General features: G+C 27.5%; 7 protein-coding genes across 10 annotated transcripts; 2 read left to right on the top strand and 5 right to left on the bottom strand.

Annotated features, from left to right (window-relative positions):
- Positions 1 to 1328: 1328 nt before the first annotated feature.
- Positions 1329 to 1897, bottom strand: OCT59_027562 (uncharacterized protein; the record flags this gene model as incomplete). The annotated part of the gene is made up of 3 exons (XM_066137076.1): positions 1329 to 1521; positions 1606 to 1671; positions 1881 to 1897. The coding sequence occupies 3 exons, from the start codon at positions 1895 to 1897 to the stop codon at positions 1329 to 1331; spliced, it is 276 nt and encodes a 91-aa protein (XP_065993499.1).
- A 493-nt stretch (positions 1898 to 2390) lies between these two features.
- OCT59_027561 (uncharacterized protein) lies at positions 2391 to 2639 on the top strand (the record flags this gene model as incomplete). Its single annotated transcript, XM_066137075.1, has 1 exon — positions 2391 to 2639. The coding sequence occupies one exon, from the start codon at positions 2391 to 2393 to the stop codon at positions 2637 to 2639; it is 249 nt and encodes an 82-aa protein (XP_065993498.1).
- Positions 2640 to 2722: 83 nt separating this feature from the next.
- OCT59_027560 (uncharacterized protein) lies at positions 2723 to 4363 on the bottom strand (the record flags this gene model as incomplete). Of its 2 annotated transcripts, XM_066137074.1 has the most annotated exons (2): positions 2733 to 3163; positions 3184 to 4343. In XM_066137074.1, 2 exons carry the CDS (start codon positions 4341 to 4343, stop codon positions 3160 to 3162), a joined length of 1164 nt encoding a protein of 387 aa, XP_065993497.1. In that variant the 3' UTR covers positions 2733 to 3159. The 2 variants fall into 2 exon arrangements, with proteins under 2 accessions (XP_065993496.1, XP_065993497.1); XM_066137073.1 differs by having other exon boundaries at positions 2723 to 4363.
- A 1789-nt stretch (positions 4364 to 6152) lies between these two features.
- On the bottom strand, positions 6153 to 7579 carry OCT59_027559 (uncharacterized protein; the record flags this gene model as incomplete). Of its 3 annotated transcripts, XM_025317814.2 has the most annotated exons (4): positions 7451 to 7572; positions 7311 to 7390; positions 7054 to 7231; positions 6153 to 6970 (listed from the first exon to the last, which is right to left on the bottom strand). In XM_025317814.2, exons 1-4 carry the CDS (start codon positions 7497 to 7499, stop codon positions 6261 to 6263), a joined length of 1017 nt encoding a protein of 338 aa, XP_025177599.1. In that variant the 5' UTR covers positions 7500 to 7572. The 3 variants fall into 3 exon arrangements, with proteins under 3 accessions (XP_025177599.1, XP_065993494.1, XP_065993495.1); XM_066137070.1 differs by having other exon boundaries at positions 7054 to 7255; positions 7311 to 7579; XM_066137071.1 differs by lacking the exon at positions 7451 to 7572 and having other exon boundaries at positions 6261 to 6970; positions 7311 to 7427.
- A 5713-nt stretch (positions 7580 to 13292) lies between these two features.
- OCT59_027558 (uncharacterized protein) lies at positions 13293 to 15320 on the bottom strand (the record flags this gene model as incomplete). The annotated part of the gene is made up of 1 exon (XM_066137069.1): positions 13293 to 15320. The coding sequence occupies one exon, from the start codon at positions 15318 to 15320 to the stop codon at positions 13848 to 13850; it is 1473 nt and encodes a 490-aa protein (XP_065993493.1). The 3' UTR covers positions 13293 to 13847.
- Positions 15321 to 17038: 1718 nt separating this feature from the next.
- OCT59_027557 (uncharacterized protein) lies at positions 17039 to 20344 on the top strand (the record flags this gene model as incomplete). The annotated part of the gene is made up of 8 exons (XM_066137068.1): positions 17039 to 17269; positions 17340 to 17732; positions 17804 to 18199; positions 18269 to 18649; positions 18715 to 19095; positions 19171 to 19560; positions 19634 to 19752; positions 20152 to 20344. The coding sequence occupies 8 exons, from the start codon at positions 17039 to 17041 to the stop codon at positions 20342 to 20344; spliced, it is 2484 nt and encodes an 827-aa protein (XP_065993492.1).
- A 3671-nt stretch (positions 20345 to 24015) lies between these two features.
- On the bottom strand, positions 24016 to 24672 carry OCT59_027556 (uncharacterized protein; the record flags this gene model as incomplete). The annotated part of the gene is made up of 1 exon (XM_066137067.1): positions 24016 to 24672. The coding sequence occupies one exon, from the start codon at positions 24670 to 24672 to the stop codon at positions 24016 to 24018; it is 657 nt and encodes a 218-aa protein (XP_065993491.1).
- Positions 24673 to 27666: the final 2994 nt, after the last annotated feature.

Here is a 27666-nt window from a genome sequence, read left to right as displayed (position 1 = left end):
ATGTCTCTGCCAACTCCATGATAGGAGTAGATATACATATTACATAGTCACCTTTATAGATATCTTTGAGATTGAGATAGATCCCTATCACCCTTATCGCTTTGTTGTAAACCGAAAGTTCTCCTTCTATTTAATAAAATCGTTACATTGTGGTTATTATACGTTGTTTCTATACATATTCATATAAGATTTGTCTTATATATATATCGCGTATTATTACTAATCGTATAATATAGTTGTTTACCTTGACGATTCTTAACGAACAATACCGGAAATACCAGGAAAGGTAGTATTGAGTAAGAATCCCGTTGGTATTCGTGTGTCTATACGATATAAGTTATCCTCAACACGTCCCTTAATTACCGTCAATATCGGTAACAATAGCTTGGGAAAAAAAATGCCAAAAAGTCATATGTATAACTTTAATTGTAGTATAATATACTAAGGCATTTTATATGTTTAAGCATAAGCTTAAGCCTATTTTTTAGAATAATGCTTTAAGCTTCAAGCTTTATGCACGATCCGCATTCCGCAGCCAACTTCTCCATGGATAGTAAGGTAAAAAAATGATTAACGTAATACGACTAATACGTCGCCATCTTTTTATGAGAATCGTTTCCAGATTCATAATCAATATCTTCCTCTTTCCGGAGGTGCCACGTTTTATAAATTCTCCCTTATTTGGTCATCTGATTTCTATCAGGTGATTTCCAATTAAAGTATGGTAAAATGTAAAATGAATAAACGTAAATTGATAATTCATAATTACTATGAAATTACTACAAACGATTAATTTAGTAAAGTGCATAATAATTACCATTTATTTATTTTTTTAAAAATTCGTTATTTCTATTTTTATTTTAATTATAATAAAAAAAATTAAAAAGATGATATCTTCCAATCTTCTATGGGTTTTTATTTTCACATTGGAATGAGTTTCACTACAGAGTTTTTTTAAACTTTGTCTAAATTAAAACAATAATTTAGGGATAATTATAATAAGTCTGAATTTTTTATTTATTTCGGAGTTCGATTAAACAAAAGACAAAATATCTGCGTCTGGTCACACCTTTTTTTTTTAAATCAGTTATATATTCGAAAAAAAAACAAAATCCTATAAAACTTTGTTATCATTTTAATGAACAAAAAAAAAAATTGAATAATAAATATTAATTTGTAAAAAAAATAATTTGTAAGATGCGTCTATTAAATTTCAATAATATATGCTCATATAAAAATTTTCATTAGGTAAAAATAGGACCCTTGAATACACTGATAGAAAACTTGTTGTACGGATTTAATAATTTAGTGTCGAAGTTCCGCGGTTTTTATTGTGTAGATAAAAATTGATCGAAGTCTGGAGTACGGAACAAAGATTTACCTTGTACGGATTTACCATAAAAATTGCCTCTTCGTACAAACTTATAAATTTTTATCTCCGCGTACGGATTTACTCCAGAATTAAGTACAAAACTCATAAAAATATGTTTTATACATTTTTTATATAAATCTATAATGTAACTTAAATGATAAATTGATAATGTTATTATATTCGCGAAAATGCCAATAATATTCGACTCGTCTAAATGAAACTCAAAATAATACCTGGTTATCTCAAGGATGACTAGCTTGTCACAGGCCTCGGAAGTCGTGTTGCCATAAACACATACTCTTTTAGCGAAAGACTATGAAAAATGATTTATCACGTGCCTGCCTCACGTGATCCTCGGCCAATGAAATCGCAAATTTTATTTTATCCTCCGGAATTCCGTTTCCTAGTGATATATAAGTATATAAGCGCCAAATACTTGTAATGTCAACAGTCAATAAATGAAAAATAAGAAAATATATATATTCTCTTTTTTTAAAAAAAAATCAACATACACAATATTATCATTTATCAGTTATAATTTTATCAAATAACAAAGCGAAGTGTAATTTTCAATATTTAGCACTTTCAACCATTCCTTCTTGAATGCGTAAAATTTTTGGCTTTATATATTTTGCCAAATGATATGAATTTTTTTTTCCTGGATATTCAACAAAAAAGAAAAAATTTGTCACATGAAAAAATGACACATGATCGGATTGATTGACATTTAATAATATTAATATTCACGAATTAACGTTGATGAGTTTATCAGCGTCTGCATAGTAATAACTGTAAAATAAAAGAAAGGAATTTAGCAATATATTTGGACAATCTTTAATAAAAAGTAGAAAGAAAATAATTACATAATATTAGGGAACCAAGTTTTCTAACGTCTTTGATGCGGAAACAAATAAAATTTGGAACTGATATTGATGAAAAAAAGCATTTGAATTATATCAAAAGGTGGGAGATTTAGGAAATGCATATGGAATAAATAATTTAGCTCATTGTTATCAATATGGAATTGCAACTAATATTGATTTTTGGACTATCTCAAAAAACTTGGTTTCATATAGTAGTTTTAATATTCCAAAATCCAAAATTATTTGAAAATATTGCTGATATTCCGAATGAAATCCTAATACCCGCACAACTTTTTGGGCTATACTCTGAATGTAACCAACCAAGAATAGGGTCTTATTGGTGTAAAGAATGTAATTTTAATAAATTTCAACAAAATTTTGGTAATTATAATAGTGGAAAGTGAACATATAAGATAAGTTCGTTCTAGATTTTAGCACACATTATAACCTATTATTAAATAAATCATAATTAACATAAGCATTAATCTTTTGCAAGTATATGTTTATAGGAAAATACTTTATTATGAATATTAAAGAAATATCTTCTATAATAGTAACAAATCTCAAAAGAAACAAATAAAGTAAAATAAAAGTTCATTCTCTTAAGTAAGAAATTATAACAAGTAAAAAACATCATCATCATAAAGTGCTTCAATACTAAATTTAATAATACCTAAATTTTCATATTTTTCAGCTATTTTTTTGTTTACTTCATTTACATCAATATTATTATTCTTGTTAATTATTAATCTAAGTAATTTTTTTGGTATTCTATTTTTCCAGCTTATAAAAAATGATTCTAAATCTACTGGAGATACAAAGTCTGAATTTGAACTATAATATATTTTTAATTCACAAAAATTATTTGGTGAATAATTTACAATAGTTTCAAATACTTCCTTTTCAGATAAATAACTTCTTTCTTCACCTGAATAACTTTTTCCACACCAAACTTTAATACTTTCTAAGTATTGACAACTACTTAATATAGTTTTTAATATATTTGTTTTTTCATAATTAATTCCTACGAAAAGACTTCTAAGATTTGGACAAAAATCAGCAATAGATAAACTTAAAGCATTATCACTTCCATATATATAAAATGTTTTGAGATTTTTTCCATTATTTTCTAAAAATTTCATTACATATTCGGGTTTTGGATATCTTTTAGGAAATTTTAAAATTTGTAATTTAGGAAAATTGGCAAATTGTAAATTTTCAAAATCACCAAAATCTGCTCCATAATCGAATGAAAACATAATTTCTTCTAAATTTGTGAATAAATTGACAAATGATAATGGTAAATTATAATTATTACCATGAAGATGTAATTTTGTGATTGTATTAGAATGTTTTGTTAAAGCAGGTATAATATTTGCCCAACTACTTATATTGGCTATTAAAGTTAAATTTTTTAAATTGTTCTGTAAAGAAATAAATTCTTTTAACTCATCTGAAACATTATCATTACGAAATTCTATAAATATTGTTTGTAAATTATGACATATTTGTGATAACTGATAAAAAAAATCAGAAGGAATATCTGAACTGCAACGTAATTCTGAAAGTTCTTTCGCTCCAGGAAAATAAGTGAAAGAAAACTTAGGGATAAATTGATTATAGTCGTAAGTTAATTTTTTCAAGGAAGAAATTTGGTTTGTAAGCATTTTGAAAATTTCATTTGTTACTAAACAATTTCTATCTTTTAAACTTAGTGAATTAACGGATGATGATGGTTCATTACTAAGGACATTTTCAACTAATTTAACAATCTCATAAATTGAAAGTACTTTGCAAAAGTTTACATAATTAAAAAGTGGTGGTTTTGAAGTAGGTGTTTGAATAAAAATTTTATTCTTATATAAGAGCTCTTTTGATTCATTGGGAAGACAAGCAACTAATGTACTAAGAATAGATGATGCTACTTTCAATGGATGTTTTTCACGATAAACAATATATTTAAACCGCCAAATATTCCTCCATAAAATTCTTACAGAAGTTTTACACCAAAGACGATTAACTAACAAACATGAATGTAAAGTTGATTTATCATTCTCTAAATGTTCAAAAATTTCATCTAAGCAGTCAGTTGTTAGTTGGCAAGACATTATGGTTTTGTTATTTTTTTTAAAAAAAAAAAAAAAAAAAATTTCGGTGCTTAAATATTTAATAACGCCATTGTGTAATGTCTCGGTGTTAATTTTTCGGAATTTTCGGAATCGAACCTGTCGATCCTCCGGAGTTAAACTGCTTTGAATTTGTGGCTGTGGCTCATTTGAAAGATCTGCAGGCTAACAATCCACCCGCGCCAAGATTTTACTGCTAACTATATGAAGGAAAAAAGGGTGTTATTATTAAATTCACAAATTATCCAAATATGGTTAATAAAATTTCATTATCATGTGCATTGGAAGATGTGAATCTTGCCTTCAAAGTCATTGGAAGCTTCCAGTGCATATCACTGGTCATTGGTTTTTTTGAAGGAATATACAATATAATTGTACTATTTTAAGATTTCACTCTAGTAATAATTAAAATAAACAAATCTTAGTTTCGATTTCGAAGTTGAGGTGTTTTAACTGATCCCTAACTCTAATTATAATTTAGACGATAATGTTTATAGATGTTTATACCCGATTTTACCAAGTATAATAATTCACACTTTATTTTAAAATGTTATTGATAGGGAACAAAACTAGGAAACTAGTTAGGTAGGTAGAATATGTGATAATAAATTGAAATTTTTTGATAATTTGTGGACTGGTTTCGTTTTTGATTTTTTAAAAAATTGTTAAAATATATACAAATCCAGAATCAGAAACGGTTCCTGAACCGACTCTGGGCCGTTTTTAATCAATTTAATATAAAATAACAAAATGTATTAGAATACAAATTAAGAGATATAAGGGTACAAATGTCATTATGTCATCCATTTGAGTCATGTGATCTTAACGCTGTTCAAAGATCGTCGATCACGTGGTGATCATAGGTAAGATATAAATTAAAAATAAAAAATTCAGATAGTTAAAGAGGAAGGACGAATGCTTTAATACGATCGCAGCAATATTTTCGTTTTTATTGTTATTATTTGTTATATATTTTATCGTTAATTTCATTGATTAAAGATGTTCACTTCCTCCGCAACCACCGCCAGAAGATGCTGAAGTTTTAGCTCAATCTCCCGGCGGAACAATCACAATAATAATTTATTGTTATTTATCTCTATTGTATAAGTTCTTTCATTAATAAATAAAGCAACATATTGTTTCTTAACGTTTAAGTTCAATCTACACTTTATTCTGGCTGAACCGAAAGTGTAACACTAGTAGGTTTACACCAGCCACTTGCTAATTTTGGCCTGATTTTACTTTAATCTTGGTAGATTCAGTAAATGACAATGAACAAAATGATATATGTTATTTTTATAAATTAATAAATAATATTAATTTTTTATTTAAAGTTTAAAAAAGAATAATTTTCAAACTACAATAATTTGAATTCGTCTAATTATGCATATAACATAAATAATAAACGGTTATACTCTACTTTTCATGTTTACATAACTTATAATTGAGATTTAATATTTTAAAAATATTGCCTTTTTTTCTAAAAAAATCAATAACTTATGATAATATAATCGTATACTGTATTTCATTAAACTTTATTATAATTAATTTCTATGGACGATATTATAATTCGGATTCCATTTCGAAAAAAGTGAAACGTGCTTAAGTCAACATAGATTCATATAGTCATATATATGAAATGATCAAATCATGCAATCATTAGTTTTACTAATAATATATGATATTAAACTCAACTGATTCACAACTTTTCCCACGGAATATTTATATTAAAAAATCTTCAATACTTTTAATTTTTTAAACTTTAAATATTTATTATAACGCGTAAACTTTTTTTATTATAAACGTTCCTTCTTTTTCTTAAACTTTAGATTTTCACTAGAAATATATGATTTGGAAATTATCGAGTTGATTTCGTGTCAAATGGATTTACTTTTTTTCTTATATGAAGGCGTAAAAAGCCATTTTAAGCGCTTCAGACGCTGCAAACATTATACCGTCTTTAAGTTCTTGTTGTCTTCTTTCTTGACGTTCCCTTTCTTGACGTTCTCTTTCTTCTTGACGTCTTCTTTCTTGATGTTCTCTTGCTTCTTGCCGCTCTTTTTCTCTTTCTTGACGCTCGTTTTCTTTTTCTCGACGCAACGACTCAATCATTTTCTCCAATATTTGCCTATGCTGTTTTTCATATTCTTGTCGCATTTGGTTAAACTCACGTTGATGGGCTCTTTCGGCTTCTCTTCTTGCATCTTCTTTTAATTTCTCATCGTGTTCCCGCTTTGCTCTTTTTTCATCCTCTTCTTTTCGTCGCCTCGCTTCCGCTTGTTCTCGTTGGCACTTCTCATGTTGCTCAGTGGTGTAAACTCCTTGTATACTGCTGATTAAATTCTTGATTTCCCCTAACCGTACTTTATGAGTCTCTTCACCAGCCGGAAAAATTTCAGGATTGGGAGAGATGCCCCAACGGTTTCCAATGCCTTGGATAAAAGAACGAAAAGATTGATTCCAATCGCTTTGCATTATACTTCTATCTTCAGTCTGATCTTTGTCTGCGCGGGAAAGAACTGATATAATATTATTTGTTGCGTCTTTTCCTAGGAAATTTCTTATTCGGTTTAGAGCATCTTTTTGCTCGTCAGTAAACCTTCCGACTTCTATGAAGTCCAAAATTTTGATTAACTAGAAATACAAACCCACGGAGTTAATAAAAAGTAAGCTATTTCATGATTTTGCATACCAGAAACAATAAGGATAGCCTTAACCCCATGAGCACATTTATTGATAGTCTTGGAAATTTCATTAAGTATAGGAATAGTACCTCGGTTAGGGTCAAGAATTCCAGGCGTGTCGACAATGTTATATGGTACGTCGTCAATTAACATAGTTTCTGCTTTACACTCTTGTGTGATAGAGTCCTATATTTTCGTCATTTCCTTATTCTTAAATACAATTAATTTTAAATAGTCGCAGTATATATAGAACATAACCATTTACCATTCGTGAGCCGGTAGCAAAAGGTCCTTTTTTATGTGGTGCACCAAGAAGTAAATTTCCAAGAGTGCTTTTTCCCGCACCTGATATGTTTTTTTAAAATTATGAGTAAGAAAAATACAAAGAAAAAATCGAAAACTTGCCTGTTTTTCCCATTAAGAGAACAACTGGATATTTAGTGTTCAATTCCATAACTACGGGTAAATTACAATTGGAAGGTTGAAAAAATTCAGTTTGAAAAATTTAGAGTTCTTTTTAAGGATTCAGAGCGCAACTCCCAGGGTACACAGTGAAATTCGATCTTCGATAAACCGGATTTGCGCCTAAACCGGACTTTTTTGCTGGAACCAAATCACGTATATTAAAATAGGTTCGATATACCGGAGTTTACTAGTAAAAGCTCGATATTCGCTATAACGGATCAATTTTCTAACCAGCTATAGTAAAAATGATTCGATAAACCGGATAACGTGACTGGGAACCAATAAAATTTAAGTGACGTGATGCGGTAAATCCTAAATTTGGCCGGAATTATAAAAATCTTAATTCCGGCTGAAGTTATGTATTACTTTTAAAATATTTTATATTCATTTTCATGACCTCTATGACTTAAAACTAGATGAAAAAATCAAATTATAGTGTATATTAGTTTTATTAGCATGAAAATTTTTTAAAAATTCAATATAATAGATTTTCAATATATCGAAATTTTTTCGCTAAACCGGATATCCCGATAAACCGGATATTTTTAGTGGAACCGATAGATCCGGTTTATCGAATTTCACTGTGTATTATGATCTATTGCTTGTTGCAAAACAAATCCCAGCCCACATATGTACTCATTTCCCTTTTTGTTCTACTTCTTTAACTTGTGTTACTCTTTTATCAAATATTCCCATGGTCGCAATTATCGGTGGGAGAAATAATAGTGTATATCGTACTGCGGAAATAACGTGAATAGGTCGGAATAATTATTTATCCGTCAATCCGAGACTATACCAAAATGGTTATACAAATTCTCAACCTCGAGACTGTGACGCAAAAATATCGGTTTATATGGTGCCCACCATATAGGTCTATCAAGAAGACTATATCAAGATCAACACTTTTGCGAACACCCACGCGGTGCTGACTTAACCCAACTCTTATATATGTTACAATAAGAGAAGGGTCAAGTCCGATTGCTTTTGCGACTGTGCCCCATGGGTTGGGTCACGGTTGCCCAATATAGAACTGCACATATACGTAGTACAAAAATTTATGTAATCGGCACATCTCTTTTTACAAAATAACGTTTATTTTAGAAACAGGTATATAGGTTAATTATTTCAACGATTATTAGATATAATTAAATGCCTGGCTTATTCATCAGTCGGAAACTGCTTCAAGGATTACATATAGTTACCTAAATCATATGACCACGTGTACTTCGCTCGGTGGTATGATAATCGTAAACGACGAGTGACATTACGTCTAAAGCCGGAAAAAATGGTAGCCGGATTGATTTTGCAGGGTCACACTTTTTGGTTTGTCCATATAACTATGGTCGTGATATGGGATAGGTCTGGGATTTATATAATTAGAAGTAAGGGTCTGGCTGGGCTTCGGCCCTGATGGATGACAGGTTCTAAGTTGAACGTTCTTTTTTTAATCGAATATGTTCTTTGCCAACTTCACATAAAATAAAATAAAATAAATAAGATTTGCAGGGTCACACGTGACTACGGACGCTGTAAAATCGCAAATAAAAAGACAATAAAATTAATTTATAATAAATTATTTATAATTATGATACCAATTTTAAATATAAAAGAATGTAAATGTTTTAAATATTTTTTATTTCAATTATAGAATTTATTATTCCCAATACATGTCACCAATGCGATTCAATGATCATTGTTGTTTTGATATGGCAAATATTCCTTCCAAATTTCATTTGCATCAATAATGAAGGTACCATCAGATTTTGGCAGTAGCATATGACGACTTGAATGATTTTATACAAGTTCAATCATTTTTTTCATAAATTTTAAGGAGCAAAATATTGCCGAATTAAATAAAATTCTTTTCCTCACATGAAATTAATATTTTAGTAGACTGCAAAATTTGAACCTTTCGTACTATAATATACTGAATATGTAAGAAGTTCCTAAACTTATATCTTATCTTCCATTACACTTGCTAAAAAAAAAAAATTATTACATGCTCGGGAACTTTTTCGTACTTAACAAATTAGATGTTTTATTAAATATAATTTACTGTGTGCATCTTTTTAAGTATTATTAATTATCTTGAGAATAAAAGTTTGAAAAAGTTATAATTAATAAGTGAATAAAAAAGAGAATAATAAAAAAAAATTTTCAGCTTATTAAAAAAGGAAAAATTAAAAATATTTGGTTTAAGAAACCAATCAAGGTCGATATTTTTTGTTTGAAAATCAAAGAAAAAGAAATTTTAAATTTTAGAAAAAAATTGTCTGTACGAACGTATATTTTTTTTTAAAAAAAAATAAAAAATTTCCTGGTTTATATGAACTGAAAAAAAACTCATTTTATTGAAAATAAAATATGATTAATAAGACAAATTTTCCGTTAATTAGCAAAAAATAAATTTTTAACCGGAACTTGTATTAGCAGTGAAAATGAAAGTAGGTTCCCCCATCCCATTACACAATTCATTTTCATTTATACAGGTCAATCTAAACGTTACCGTTACACAGGAATTTGTATAACGCGTAAAAATTTATAACGCGTAAAATTTTTTTTTATTATAAACATTCCTTCTTTTCTTAAAATTTTTTTTTATTATAACCATTTTTTCTTTTTCTTTAGATATTTATTATAACGCGTAAATTTTTTTTTTTATTATAAACATTCCTTCTTTTTCTTAAACTTTAGATATTTACTATAACGTACAAACATAAAAACATTTTAAGTCTTTCAGCTCCTAGTCAAGATATTAACTCCCTATTTAGAAACAAATATTATCAAAAAAAATATGAGCCTTACTCCTAAGCAACCTTTAGGTCAAAGTCTTGAAGAGAAAAGTTCAAAATGAACATCAAACTTGAATATTTATTATTCTGGTAAGTGGAAATGACTAAGCTGGGATGTATAAGGGATTTGTGCACCTAGAGTGCTTCGGTTATCCTCCTCTTCTAGTAGTCTGGTTACCTTAAATGAGAAAATAATATTCTCAAGCTATGTCGCAGACTTCTGTATGTGGGGCCCTTCCCTTTGGTGGTGGGTCTCATGTCTTATTATTAATGTGACAGTACCTCTGCACGAGTTTGATCACTCACGATATATCGTTAATGTCAGTTAATAGTAGGCATGGGGGCTTGAATCTGTCTTTTCTACAAAGCTTACTTAGAGTACTCGAGTCTTCTAACCTATTTTATTATTTATTTTTAGATTACATTTCCATTATTTAGCTTTTACTTTGCAGTAAGGATTTGTATGTTGTAAGATTTTTGGTTATTAGCTTTAACATATAACAAATCTTATTCCTATTAACCTATTATCTATATACCACTGTATGTTTTAATGTATATATTTATAGTTATATTTTACCATATAACCACTTATTTGTAGGTTAAACAAAAATATATTTTTTGTAATAAAAAAAAAGTTCCTTTTATGATCTTATACTTAAAATGATTAAATACGAGGGTTAGAACTTAGACATAGATCACTGATTTTCCGTAGTAAATTTATGCTCCAGAGTTATTAGTCATCATTTTCGTAATCAGGAATTCTTTTTGGTATTTTTTTCCTGGTCCTGTTTTCGTATATGGACGTAGAACTGAAGGGTATACAAAAAAAATAGATGCTAATTCTATCCAAAGAAAAAGACTGTACTAAATATATAAGGTACCACCTAACCTCTCCCGGCGAACCAGAGAGTCATCTCGCCCGCTATTTACAAAGAAATTAAAATTTTTATTCAATTATATCTGATATGTAGAATAATTATCATTAAAAAGTCACGTGAATGTTGGCACGAAGAGCGAGATGACTAGCGAGAAAAATTTGGGATCGAAACTTTTATGTAGTTGTACTCGATTTTCAAATTGTTTGTTATAGAAATTTCTTATAATTTAGCTATTTATACAGAAGTTCTAAATGGCAAATGTCTGGTAATTGTTACAAATAATTCTTTTCTCATATCATATATATATATATTTTTTATTAGTAGCGCATCTCTTAATTAATTAAAATTTATACAGTATATACAATATATATTATATAATTAAATAAAAGAAATACATATACATATACTATTATATTCATCATTTTATCGAGCATTACTGATTTTTTTTATTATTTTACTATTAATTTTTCTTTTGTAATTATTATAATTTTTATCCTTTTTCTATTTTATCGTTGTCTATATCTATACTTCCTTCACTACTGTCATTTTGTTTCCTCTTATCTCTGTTTTTTATATTATTCTCTTTTTCTATTTCAATAACTATCCTATTTAACAGGTGATTTGTACAAATTCGTATTAAAATCCCACGAATTAATTCCCATACTTTAGTTTTCCCGTTTAAAATTCTTGAATTTTCATGTAAAAATTGCATAAAACTCACATTTATCCTTCTCATCTCATTTGAGAGATCATCTTGTTATTTGTCAATTTCAATTTCAATTAACGTTTTCCTGATTATATTCATTACTCTCTCTAACCAATATTCAATAAATAATAATTTCGTGTAATACTTATTATCAATACGTTTTCTATTACTAGACTTGTTAAAAAATTCTATGATAGATTTTTCCGTCAATATTACTATAACACTATTACCTTACTAAAATCAAAGCTGTAATCATACAATGTAAAATCGCTCTCATCTTCTATATGCGTTAACGAACTTAACGTAACCTCTGTATTTGTTGCTAAATTACTAATTAATAACTGCACTGTTGCTTCGCACCAGGATTGTAATTCTGGCTGGAATTATATGATCGTCTTATAAATCAAGCTCAAGCTAAACTAGAAGCGGCTAAGGACGCCAAAGGATTAACTGATGGGATATTCATATTGACAGGAAGAGCTGGTAGGGAGCCTCAAAGATACTATAGAAGCGATAAGAAAATAAACTTTCTATGGTATAGACTGTAGAAGCTGATGACCTTGAGCTTTGGAACGTATTTATTTGAAACTCCATCATTTGATCATTTATTGGCCATTGGTCTGAGTTGACTTTATTGACTTCAATTACAATTCACTGAAAATATCAGTAAAAAAAAATTCGCAGGTATAAATTACTTATTTAGTTGTATTATCATGCAATCATAGAAAATAGAGAAACATTGATATGAGTGATTACATCAATAAAAGAATTAAATTGGCGTTTGGTCTGTAATGATATCATCTCTTTTTTTACACATGTATAAAACATCATGATTATCTAATATTTGATGTAAGAAATTTGATATGAGTGATTATAAAGATTCATAGAAAAATAATATAAATACTGCCTTTTCAGATTTTAAAAAAGGAAAAGAAAAAAAAAAGTCTACATAGTAATTATATAAAATAAAAAGAGGATTCCATTTTTTCATAAATGCGTCATGTTAATAAATAATCAGTGTTTATATCATTTAACATACAATAACACCTATGTCTGATTCTGATTACTTGCCTTACTTCAAACAGAACTTTAACTTCCTTCATTAAGTTACTTATACTTAATTGATATTAACCATCATTTTTTTTAAAAAATTAATAAGGAACATACCAAAGTTGCCCAATGTAATATGTGAAAGTCCAGAAATTCTAGAATCTATCCAAAAAATAAATGAAAACATAATGATACGGGTGAAGAATATGAAGATGATTTGGCAAAAAAAGAAAAAATTCTTACATTCAAAGAACGTGAATTTCAATCAAAGAAAGGGAAGTAAAACTTCAGGCATTAGAATTAACAAATATAAAAAAAGAAATACAACTGGGGCTGTTGTAGAATTGAGATTTTTTTAGTATATAGAATAATCAATATAATTTTAATTTCTTTGAGATATAATAACAATATATATGTATTTTTTTCAGCAGCAGATGTGATTTTTTTAATGCTACAATGAAATTTTTTTAAGATAAAAAAAAAAAAATTTTTTTGTAACAATATAACAATAAACTACTTATACAAAATTATCTTTGTAAATGTATAGTAAATAAATCATAAATTTCACAGTACTGCAACATTTGTTTCGTGTTAAAAAAAATTTGCATTTAATAATAATATTTCATACACTGTATAACACTTGCACACAATCCATTATTATTTGTATAATCATATAAATTGTGTAATTTATTATATTTATTTCCTACTAATACCATCATAATAATAGTAAAAAACTAGACCTATTCACAATAAAATATAAGTGTGTTTATTACTCTCATCCCCGGCGCAGCATGACGGTTACGCCTAGTTTTATAATAAAAAAAAACATTAATTTCAAGATTTTAAGATTTTCTTATTCAAATCTCCATCATCTAAAATAATAATAAATATAATTATTATTAAAGTCTTAATTAATGATAATAATAGTTATCTTCTTCCTCTTTTTCTTCATTAATATTACTTTTAGTCAAAAATTTAATAGTACCTAAATCTTCATATTTTCCTATTATTTCTAAAGTTTCCGAACTAATATAATCATAATAATAATCTGCATCATCCACAAGAATTATTAATGAAAGCAATTTTTTTGGTGTTCTTTCTCCCCAGCTTATAAAAAATGATTCCAAATCACCTGGAAATACATCTGAATTTGAACAATTGTATATTTTTAATTCACAAAAATTATTTGGTGAATATTTTGCAACAGTTTCTAATACCTCCTTTTCAGATAAAAATTCACCAAAATTACCTTTATCACACCAAATTTTAATACTTTCTAAGTATTGACAACTAATAAATATAGTTTTTAATATATCAATTTCACCGTTATTAAGTATTACGAAAAGACTTTTAAGGTTTGGACAAAATTTAGCAATAGATAAACTTAAATCTTTGTTATTTTCATCTGTATAAAACTTTTTAAGGTTTTTTCCATTATTTTCTAAAAATTTCATCATATACTGAGGTCTTGGACATTGATAAGGAATTTTTAAAACTTGTAATTTTGGATATTGTAACATTCTAAAATCTTCAAATTCTGTTCCATGAAAGAATGAAAATATAAATTCTTGTAAATTTAAGAATAAACTGAGAAATGAAAGTGGTAATTCTTCATTACCACCATAAAGTTGTAATTTTGTTATTGTATGAGAATGTTTTGTTAGAGCAGGTATAATATTTGCCCAACTTATCTCAAAAGCTGATAAAGATAATTTTTTTAAATTATTCTGTGAAGAAATTAATTCTTTTAATTCATTTGAAACATCATCATCAAATGATATAGAAATTGATTGTAAATTATGGCATATTTGAGACAATTGGTAAAAAAAATTAGAAGGAAGTTTTGAACTACAACATAATTCTGAAAGATCTCTCGCACCAGGAAAATATGGAAAAGAAATATTAAGGTAATAATAATGATTATGGTGATAGGTCAATTTTTTCAAAGAAGAAATTTGGTTTGCAAACATTTTGATAATTTGATTTGTAACTAAATTATTTATATCATTTAAATTAGTAGATTGTTCATCTTTGAAAACACTATCAATCATCCTATTAAACTCATAAATTGAAATGACTTTGCAAAATGCTGCATAATTAAACAATAATGGTTTTGAAGTAGGAGTTGAAATGAAAATATCATTATCATATAGGAGCCTTTTTGACTCATTGGGAAGACAAGCAATTAATGTACTAAGAATTGATGATGCCACCTTTAATGAACATTGTTGACGATTAAAATCCCAAATATTCCTCCACAAAATTCTAACAGAAATTTCACACCAAAGATGATTAACTAATAGACATGAATGTAGAGCGAATTTATCTTCCTCTAAATATTCAAAAATATCATTTAAACAATCAGCTGGAAGTTGACACGCCATTTTATTATTTCAAAAAAAAAAAAAAATTTTTTTGCCTATTTATGAACTTAATCAACTGATCTGCTGACCTATTGTGTAATGAAAGTCGGGGTTTTTCGGATGAATACTGCATCTGCATTATTGTGTAACGAAAATTTTTGTTGATCAGTATAAATTTATATCATGTGATGCAATCATTAGATGTTACATATGTCGTGCGTCAACTGTCGATTTATGCCTGCTGACAGTTGAAGTGCGTCAGATGACGGCTGGCCTTGTATACTCATTTCCAGAAAGTGGCTAAAAATTGGCTCAGGAATTATCATACTGCGCATTTCAGATGACGGTTCACATGATCCTTGAGTATTTCTTAAGCATATACCTTGGGCTCATGGGTGAAACTTTTCTTTCGTATCTTCCATCACGATAATAATCCCCAGAATACTTAAAGTAGAGGGTGTGGCAATGCGTGATAAATATTTTTTACTAATATCACGTGAAAATATGCCAGGATAGAAATTGATAAATTCACGAGTAAAATTGAGTAGCATGCTAAAAATCATGAAATTAAACTATAAAAATGTATTTTGCAAGTCACAATATTTTTTCGTATAACAAATTTTCACCAGTTGTAGTTGATGGGCTTGCAAGGGTTTGGCATCAAACTTTGATAAATGGGGTGTCTTTTGGTATAGCCTTGCGAAGTGCTTAGATGATTATAAAAACACTATACTCTGCTTCTTGTTACTTGCGCCTTTAGAGCAAGAGGTTGCTCTTATGAAATTTTCATTGAATATTAAAAGAATACTATGTTGTGATAAATCGTAATAGACACCATTTTCCCACTAGAGAGTCATTATTTACAAGAATATGTATTGCAATCCAAGTTATAATCAAAAGGAAAATTTAAATAAGCAGATACAATAATAAAGATAGTGCATATCAGAAAGCATAAGATAGAAAATGTGCAACTGCACAGACTTTATTTTCGTAAAAAGGAAGATTATCACTATATTATTATATTATTATATATATCGTTACATAAATGTAAAGCTTGTATAGGTAACTTGATTACATAAAGTCATATACCTTCAGCCTATTATTATTATTTTATTGCAATTCTAAAAAATTTTTATAATACTTGAAACAAAATAGATGAATAATTACTTTATGCTTCAATTTTTTTAAAGTAAAAAAAATTAAAGCTAATAACTCTCATTATTTTTTGTAACTAAAGAAAATTATTGTTATTTTATCTATTATTTCACTAACGTAAGAGGTTGATTAAACAAAAAAATATGTCGGAAACAATACTTCATAGGTTATATTGTTATTCCAGGTTGTAACGAAAGGCTATTAAAAGGTTTCACAAAATGTCTGTTTTTATGCATGATTGTGCTTAATTTTTAGCGATCAAGACATGATGAACAAAATATATAATTATTACATAAGCAATGTATTTCTTCCATCACATGATTGACATCAATTTCATCCATTTTGAAAATATTACTAAGCTTATGTAATACTTACATAAGCTTATTTAAGTTGTGTTATATAAACTTTCTTTTTGGAATTCTAGTTACATAAAATAGTTTATTATTAATAAAATTTTTTTGAGCCTTTATATAATGTTTCCCCAAGAAAATCCTTTAGAGATATCTAACATTCTGGAATATTTAGAAACAAATCTTATATGTTGGGCCAGTAAAAATGAAAAAATTGATAACTTCATCCAAGAAATGCAATTAAAATTCATTAACAGAGATGATGTAGTATTTGAATGGATACCATATAGTCAGTTTTACAAAATTCAAGAAACAAGCAAAAATGGTCTTACAACAGTTCATTCAGCAATATGGAAGGATGGTCCAATATATTGGTATCGTAGATATGTAAGGAGTTCAAATAAAAAAGTTGCCTTAAAATACTTACATACCTCACAGGATTCCATTAATTTTCTAGTAAATGAGGTAAATATTGAAGTATTTAAATACTTTTTTTTCAATTTAGTATATTTACTATTTCTTTGTTTATATTTAGACTAAAAAATATTCAACAAAATATGATAATTTTCTTGTATTATATGGAATATCTCAAAATCCAGATACAAATGATTATATTTTAGTTCAAGATAATTCCATAAACTTAGCAAATTGGAACAGTGGAAATGAAAAAATTGATGATTTCATTCAAGAAATGCAATTAAAAGTAAATAATATTTATGATATTGTATTTGAATGGATACCATACAATCAACTTGATGAAGTTAAAGAGATAGACAAAAATGGTTCTATAATAATATATTCAGCAATAAGGAAGGATGGTCCATTATACAAGAAGTATTGGAATGATTATAAAAGAGATTCAAGTAAAAATGTTGCTTTAAAATGCTTCCAAAACTCACAAGATTCCATTGATTTTCTAATAAATGAGGTAAAACATTGAAATATTTAAATACTTTTTTTTTAATTTAGTATACTTATTATTTTATTATTTATATCTAGACCAAAAAGTATTCAATAAATTATAAGACATGTCTTGCACTGTATGGAATATCTCAAAATCCAGATACAAATGATTATATTTTAGTTCAAAGTAATTCCATAAACTTAGCAAATTGGAACAGTGGAAATGAAAAAATTGATGATTTCATTCAAAAAATGCAATTAAAAATGAATAATTATTGTAATGTTGCATTTGAATGGATACCATTCAATCAACTTGGTAAAATTAAAGAAATAGGCAAAAATGGTTCTATAACAATATATTCAGCAATATGGAAGGATGGTCCATTATGTTGCAATATTTACAATAAACAATATGTGAGATATCCGAATAAAGTAGTCGCTTTAAAATATTTACATAACTCACAAAATTCTATTGACTTTCTAATAAATGAGGTATGACATATCTATAAATTTTCTTAATACTTTTAATATAATATATTTATCTCTTTTGCTTATATTTAGGCTAAAAAATATTCAACACAAATACTTGACAGAGTAATTTGTGATATATATGGAATATCTCAAAATCAAGAAACAAATGATTATATTTTAGTTCTGGCATGGGCAAGTGGAAATGAAAAAATTGATGATTTTGTTCAGGAAATGCAATTAAAAATCAATAACAAAAATGATGTGGTGTTTGAATGGATACCATACTGTCAGTTTAGAGAAACTAGAAGAACAGGCAAAAATGGCCCTATAACAGTATATTCAGCGAGATGGAATGATGGTCCAATTTATTACAATAATTATAATTCTGGATATACAAATACTTTCTATAAAAAAGTTGCTTTGAAATATTTACATAATTCACAAAATTCTATTGACTTTCTAATAAATGAGGTATAACATTTTTAAATATTCTTAATACTTTTAATAGTATATTTATCTCTTTGTCTTATATTTAGGCTAAAAAATATTATACAAAAATGCTTGACAAAACAATGTGTAATATATACGGAATATCTCATAATCCATATACAAATAATTATATCTTAGTTATGGAATGGACAAGCGGAAATGAAAAAATTGATGACTTCATCCAGGAAATGGAATTAAAAGTCATTGAAGAAGAAGATTTAGTATTTGAATGGATACCATATAATCAGTTTAATAAAATTAAAGAAATAAGCAAAGATGGCCCTATATCAATATATTCAGCAATATATAAGGATGGTCCAATAGTAGTTGATGATTATTATGGCATGTATAAAAGTAGAGCAAATATAAATGTTTTTTTAAAATATTTACATAACTCACAAAATTACATTGAAATTCTAACAAATGAAGTAAGTCATTTCTACAAATATTTTAATTTTTTTTTTTTCTAACTCAATTTATCTATCTTTCCATTAATAATTCAGGTTAGAAAGCTTTTGACAAGTATATTTGGCATATCAGTTCTTAGAATATATGGAATATCTCAAAATCCTGATACATCTGACTATATTTTGGTTCAAAGGAATTTTACATCGATGAGTGGAAATAAAAAAATTGATGATTTCATTCAAGAAATACAATTAAAAATAAGTAACTTTGATGAAATTGTATTTGAATGGATACCATACAATCAACTTTATGAAATTAATGAAATAAAAAAAAATGGTTCTATAACAGTATATTCAGCAATATGGGAGAATGGTCCATTTATTTTAAGAAAAAATAATTATAAATATACAAGAGATTCAACTAAAACAGTCGCTTTAAATTATTTACATAATTCACAAAATTCTGTTGACTCTCTAATAAATGAGGTATGACATTTTTATAAATATCCTTAATACTATTAATAATATTAATATATTTCTCACTTTGCTTTATATTTAGGCTAAAAAATATTTAACAAAATCATGGGATGGAGCAAATAATGATATATATGGAATATCTCAAAATCCAAATACAAATAATTATATTTTAGTTTTGGTATGGACAAATTGGTTAAGTTGGTAATTTAAAATCATATATTTATTATATTTATCTACTTACTATAATAATGCAAGGTACATAATATAAATTATATTTTTTATTTTGTTTTTATTTCACAGAGAAATACATTATCTAAAATATAAAGTGAAATTTTTTTATAAATGTCATGTGACTTACACGGAAGTGATCAGCCAATTACTACTTGCACAATTTTTCTAATTTTTCTGTCATACAGGTCATAACAGCTTGATCATAATGTAGTCATCTTGACCTTCCTTATTGTATATTATGTAGTTCAAATCAGAGCCAGGGCAAGGAAATGATTTTGAATAATTTTTTTGCTTGATACGTATATATTTTTGTTGCTAGCCCACATTATCGGCCTCGAACTGCTTTTCCCTTTCATCTGTATTTTTTAGGAGTAGACGTCCTTCAGATACTGCGAGACATCAGGGCAGAGAGTGGCAGACAGAGAAATTTCTTACCGACACTAGTTGTGTCACCAGATGGAAAATAGAACCAGACTTAGAAAAGCTAAATAAAATTTACAGTTTTAAAACAGATGATTTGTATAATATCGTTATAATACCTTTGAAGATATCGACAATTTGATGAATTCTAATTGGATCATTTCGTGATATTGATTTTTAATGAAGAAATTTTCGGTAATTAGTACAATTAACTTGTTCAACAGAAGTGACCGTAATATAAATTTTTTTTTTTTAGTTATGTCTACATGTCCTATTGTCCTGTATAAAAGATAACTATTTAAATTTAAATAAATTGTATATATTTAATATGAGAGTGCACATGAAACTCTTAAAATGTTACGCGACGTGTCGACGCGATGATTAATTATTGACAAATATAGATAGATTGATCACATCAACTGTAGTGCTGTAATGAGTCATTGTAAACAAAATATACTATTGCTATTAAACATATAAAATGACCTTATTTCCTTTTTTTTTTTTCTTACAAAAATTTTTTTTCTTACCAATAAAATTTTCTTACCAATAAACACACAAACCAACAAAGAAATATATTAGAAATTTTTGCGAAATCAAAAATTTTTCAAGCGTTACATACCTAACAATACGCTTCAAAGTTTTTTACATGATGATATGTTTATAGACTTAGACATGAACTTAAAACCCTATCACTATGTCTCCAATATGAATAAAAAGCTAATAATAATGTTGTTTCCGAGTTCTAAACTCTTCTAACAAAAAAAAGATGACGGGACGGCCCATACGAACAACAAAAGTCGGTCAAGAATAAACAACTACTTTGCTTTCTTGTGTGGCGCAGTAACAGTAACTTACGAAATCATCTCCAGGTAGAGAGGGTAGGTAATTTCATGTTTATCGTCAGACTTTGGATGACTGTAAGGGTTACCTGCTTAACGAGTGCACTAATCTTTTTGTACACTTTGTACTTAAGCATTTCTGGTCAAGCCAACATTAGTAGTCATTAGTTGGTGAAAAAAAGAAGTAATGAAATTTCATTAGATCTTTCACCCGAATAGAAAATCAAGTGGAACAAGAAACTGAGGTCTTAAATTCACAAGTGAGCGTGTTATTTTTATCTGTTCATGTCTGGTTGTCTTCAATTATAGGATACATGGATAGTATCTCTGAGGTCAATACACAAACATGATAGTATCCAGTGAGGCCTACAGCGTTTAGTGAGGAGAAATAGGGTTTACCATTATTTTCGAAACGCCTTTTACCATTAATTTCGCCGAACACCCCTATGCTGAGGATATTATCTCCACGTGCTTTAATCCTAATAATTGTTGGCTTCTGGTTGTGTTTATGCCTGGTTGTCTTTGATTATAGGATACACGGGTAGTACTTTGAGGTCAATACACAAACATGATAATGTCTGGTGAGGCCTACAGCATTAAATAGGGTTTTTTACCATTATTTTCGAATGCCTTTTATCATTAATTTCGCCGAACACCCCTATGCTGAGGATATTATCCTTTAATCCTTAATTGTTGGCTTCTGGTCGTTAGATGATAATGCTCGATGCTTGCTTAACTGAGTGTACATAGGTTAACAATTTTCTCTTTTTCAGTTTTATAGATCAATTATAAAATAAATATAAAGACTACTGGAGCAAAATTTTAAAATTCCGGACAGTATCTAGTACCTTCTAATTAGTTATAGACACATGCTAGTAAGTATTTGCACGTTTTATTTTCTTAAAGGTTATTCATAATAGTACAATTCCATTGACACTGCAATCTCTGCTTTTATTTACCTAAATTTTTTGATAAGACTTTGTTTAGAATCATTCGTATTAAAATATATTTATAAAAATTTTTGTATCAATGTATAAAATTTTTCCTTAATTAATCTATCTATTAAAAAAAATGGTGTTTGTGTCCGCTTGTTCGGCAAGTCATGTTGTACATCTAGTTCAATTCCGGTTAATCAATTATTTATTTTTTTAACCAAATGGTTCGTTCTTTTTTTTTCAAATTTCCCCTTTTCTCTTTCGAAACACCTTTTTCTTTCCCTTTTTTTTCTTTTTTTAAAAATTTTAATTCGATCTTTTTTTTAGACCATATTATTAACGGTCTTTTTGGACCAAATTATTGTCCTTTTTTTCAGAATTTTTTTCAGTACTTATTTTTTTTTAAAACCGATTTATTTCTTTATCCTTTTTCTTTTCCCCCAATTTTTTTTCTTTTTCTTTCGAATTTTTTTTATTTTTTCTCTTTCCTTTTCAATTTCTTTTTTCAACCCGATTTTTCTCTTTATTCCTCCTCACAAAATTTTTTTTTCATTTTGTTTTTTTCCGGTTGCTTTTTTCCAATCCAAAATTTTTTCCCCTTTTCCTTTTTCGGTTTGGCTTTTTTTCTTTCAAGCCGAATTTTTTTTTTCCCAAATACATTCATTCACCATTTAGGTTTGGATCGGTGATCAGATCGATGTTGCGGCTCCACGGCAATTTCCTTTTTTCCCAATTTTTATTATTAATAATAATGTTATTTTATTTTATCAAACTCAATAATAAACTAACATTAACAATAGATCATTATAATTAATTTTTCTGAGAATTTTTTTTTCATATTAATTAGTGAGATATTTTTTTTTCTAGAGGATGTAATTTTTTTTAATGCCATTATGGAATTTTTTAAGATAAAAAAAATGATTTTTTTTGTAACTTATACAAAATCGTTTTTGTAATGAATTTGTAAATTTTCACAGTACTGCAAAATTTGTTTCGTGTGATAAATAAAATTTTCATTTAATAATAATATTTCATATACTTAGTTATTTGTATAATCATGCAAATTGTGTAATTTATTACATTTATTTCCTACTAATGCCATCATAATAATAGTAAAAATTAGACCTATTTACACTGCATGGCAAATGGAATAAAAGTGTGTTATTATTACTCTCTTACTTGATGAGCAAGTATCATCCCCGGCGCAATGCGACGGGTTACGCCTAGTTTTTATTATAAAATAATGCTAAAGGATTAATGTCAGTGGAGTATTTATTAACGATTCAGATTATCTCACCAAAGATGATATGCGAATTTGCGTAATATTTTTTACTGGACATACTACGAAATGAAATAGTCTTTATTAGAAGAATTTGTCAAGTTCTTTAAAATAGGTGTAACTAATAGATGCATACATAGGTTCATATTGACAATTATCAACAATTTAAGCTTTAATATATAGTTGTACGCTACTAAACCTTATAATATTCTTTTCTTTTTTAGATCTATCTTCTCTCTGTCTAGGTCTTCTCTTTATTAGGTCTTCTTAGGCCCTTTCTTTATTTACGTCTTCCTTTAAATATTGTAATAAATTGTCAGAATACGAAAAAATATTGACAGGTAGTCAGATATCATCATTCTGAAAATCTTATTTCAAAATTGAAAAATATTATGATAATAATACTAAGATGAAATTTTGTTTAAAATTAAAAAACCGTGAACGTTATCTGTTATAGTTTTATTTTTTAAGATATGATGCAAATTTAATATACAGTATGTTTTATGACAAAAGTATACGTTAAATAATTATGTTTTAATATTTATTGCTATTTCTTTCCTCCACCTTTTTCTTTTACTATTGTCGACAACGGGGATCTTTTTCTTGTAAATCATGTACATCTTGTACATGTTTTTCACCATATGAAGGAATTCTAATCCTTCACTTATTTTTTTATTTGCAAATATTTCTATGTCATCAGGATCAAGCATTTCATTGGTTGTAATGACTATTAATTTAGATTTTGCTCTACTTAATGCTATCAAAGAATTCTTACTTTGTCTTCTTGCAATGGTGATTGCAATTGTAATGCTGTTGGATTTGCTAAATTTGATGGTGTGAACTGTTGCCCATTTGCGAGAGATGTTTGCATTGATGAATATATAGCATTATTATTAGCAAATTGAAGAACATTTGGATTCGCACATAGCCAAGTGGTGAGCTGAAAGATCGTATCCATGTCATTAAAACATGGTGGAAGTGTAGGAGAAGCAAATGTATTAATCAAACATAAAGAAGCTGATGTATTTAAATCTCTTGATTCTGGACGCGAATGAGCTGATACACTATCAAGTTCATCTGTATTTCTATGAACTTCACGTAAAGGAGTTGATGTATCCAAATTCCTAGATCTTGAAACTTCACGTAAAGGAGTTGAGAGATCCGAATTCCTAGATTTTGAATGTAAAAGAGCCAATGAATTTTCAAGATCGTCTGTATTTTTAGTATGAACTTCACATAAATGAGTTGATATATCTGAATTCCTAGATCTTGGAACTTCATGTAAAGGAGTTGAAAGATCTGAATTTCTAAATCTTGGACATGAAGGAGCCAATGAATTTTCAAGATCATCTGTATTCCTATTAATTTCTTGTAAAGATTCTGGATATGAAGCTGATGTACTATCAAATTCATCCATATTTTTATGAATATCACGTAAAGAAGCTGATGTATTCAAAGCCCTAGATTCTGGACGTGGACTGATGCACTATCAAGATCATCTAAAAGAATAGAAGTACACATATTGTTTATTTGGAGATAACAAATTAAAAGGACAAGAAAATGATTATTCCATTAAATCTTTACCATAATCACTATCTTCTAAAATTTTATTTAAAAGATGTGGATTCTTTTTAGTAAGAGATGTGTCACTTTTTTAACGTCCATGTCCACAGCCACGTCCACAGTTAGCAGTTTGAAATTGTTCATCTTGAGATGTATTATTTCGTCCACGTCCACATTTGGTTTTGGATTTTTTGTGAGAAGATTCATCTTTTCTAGTACTGCTACGTCCATGAGTTTGAGGCATTTTTAATTTGAATATTTATGTAAATAAAATATTTATTTTATTTTATTTGTCAAATATCTCTTGATTAAAAATTAAATAATATTTTTTTTTGCTAATCATGTACTTTTTTTAATTTTTTAAATAGTATTTTTTTTTCACTAATCACATACTTTTTTTTAATTTTAAAAATAGTATTTTTTTTGCTAATCATGTACTTAAAAATTGATCTTAAATAGTATTTTTTTTTTTCGCTAATCATATACAAATTAACTAATTATGTCAGTATGTATTTTTAGTTAATTTAGACTATATTTAGTTAGTTTAATTCAATACGCAGTACTTTTTATACTTTTTTAATTTAGTATAAAAATTAATCAAATTATGTCAGTACGTATTTTATTTAAATTAGTCTATATTTAGTTAGTTTAATTCAATATACAATATTTTTTTTCGTATGCTTTTTTTTAATTTAATATAAAAAGTTAGTTAATTTCTACTGACTATTTAATTAATTTATACTATAATAAGCTAGTTTAATCAATGTACAGCACTTATTTTCGTATACTTTTTCAATTAATATAAAAGCATTAGTCAAATAAAGTTTAATTATTTTCTTTTATTATGATATTATGTAATTGATTTAATTAAAATATTACAAGTATCATACGAAATAAATTGATTTTTCACACACTTTTTTTACTTGTTAAAATGTTTCAAAATCGTTAACTTCATTTAATCCACATCATACTTATTTTAGACACCGTCATAGCAAAATTAAAGGTATCTTTACAAATATCAAATGAAGAAAATGAAAGAAATGCATCTGAAGATACAACTCAGATATACATTCATTTTTCTGAAAAATTTTTTATAGATGTAGTATTAGAACTGGCTCACCCTTTAGAACAATTATTTTGAACACTTGGGCTCCAGTATAGACCAGTACTTTGGCGCACTGCTTTCATCCCACCTTCCCATTCAGCACTAGTAAGAAGATAATGAACAGAATAACCCTTTTTAGCTGTTCTTTTTATTTCCCAACAAGATGCTTATATGTTGTGGATGTCTTAGACTCCACTCACTCCAGTATGATAGCTTCTAGTATAGACATGATTTCTATTTTTCAGTTCCTGGTATACAAATGACGTAGGAGAATTATTTAGATACTTGCGATTGTATGGGGATATTTTATCATTGAAATGATTAATATTTTACTTTTATTACTTTTATTATCATTGATTAGTTTGAATAGTGGCTCAACTTGAAGCCAAAGTCAAGCTGAACCAAACCGGATCCCATCAACTTGAAAGCTCAAGTTGAACAAAGCCAAGTTGAACTGGCAGGCTGATTGGACTGATGGAGTCAATGGCAATTTATTATTAAAAAAAAAAGATATCAGGATTTTTTTGTGTACTTCAATGATCAGACTAAGTTATTACTGATACATTTTTTTTTTAAAAAAGACATTAAAAAAAAAGATTTTTTTTTTGTAATGTTTTTTTTAGACCAAGTTTTTTACATTTTCTATATATTCTATATACTCAGTTTTATTTTTAACTATTCTTGTGTTCATTTTATTTTTAGATTTAGAGAACTATGGAAAGTATAATGGTCAGAAGAGAGTATTGTAATTTTTACAGAAAAATATTAACTATCTTTTTCTTTACTATTTAGGACACGAATACCAAGTTTTTGGACTTGTGAACTTTGGATTTAAGACATAAAAAGTATGTTGGTTAGAATTTAGAAGTAGGAGAATATAATGATTAATTTATTTGTGTGCATTTTTTTTTCTTTTATTTTTTAGGGCGCGTATTTATTGGAATACCAGTTTTGGACGTCTGAAGTTCCAATTTCTGAACATGGAAGGTGGGTTGGTTGAAATTAGAGAAATTTAGGAAACGTTAGTAGAATGTTACTAATGTTTCTTTCTTATTTTATAGGTACCGGCTCCTTAGGTAAAGGGAATGGAAGGTAATATTATTATTGAAAGAAAAGATATTATTATCTTTTCTTTTATTTTAGGTGAGCACAGCCAACTGGGGAGCTGGAGAGGGATTAATTCTTTGAAATGGTACTTACGTTTTTAATTTCTTTTATGAAAATTACAAAAATTAGATCGAAATATAATATTAGTTTCATCGACTCCATTACCCCATTGACCCCTATTGGCTTATTTTTTCAAGCCGAACTGAACTGAATGACTTCGGAGCATCAAGTCAAACCAAATTGACCCCAGTGTGGCTTGGACTTAACTTAATAGTGTACATTTGTAACAGTCATGATCTTAGAAACGATATGTACATTCAAAATATGTATTATTATATTATTAGATATTAATTATTTAGAGTTTCGAAAATAGTACTTTAATACAATTATATTTAATTTTTACAATTTTCATAATATCAATTTATTAAATTTTTAAAATTTTGATAATAAATTGTTAATATCCATAATATTAATTTATTTAATTTCGATACTACTAATTTACTAATTTATTAAAATTTTGATAATATTAATTTAACTATAATTTATAATTTTGATAATGTAAATTTAAAATTTCGATAATATAAATTTAAAATTAGATAATATAAATTTAAAATTTTTTGTTAATATATTTATGGC

Source organism: Rhizophagus irregularis, chromosome 7, assembly GCF_026210795.1.
Source record: "Rhizophagus irregularis chromosome 7, complete sequence".
NCBI lineage: Eukaryota > Fungi > Glomeromycota > Glomeromycetes > Glomerales > Glomeraceae > Rhizophagus > Rhizophagus irregularis.
The sequence above is the reverse complement of the archived record's forward strand: the minus strand, read 5'-3'. Positions and strand labels throughout refer to the sequence as shown.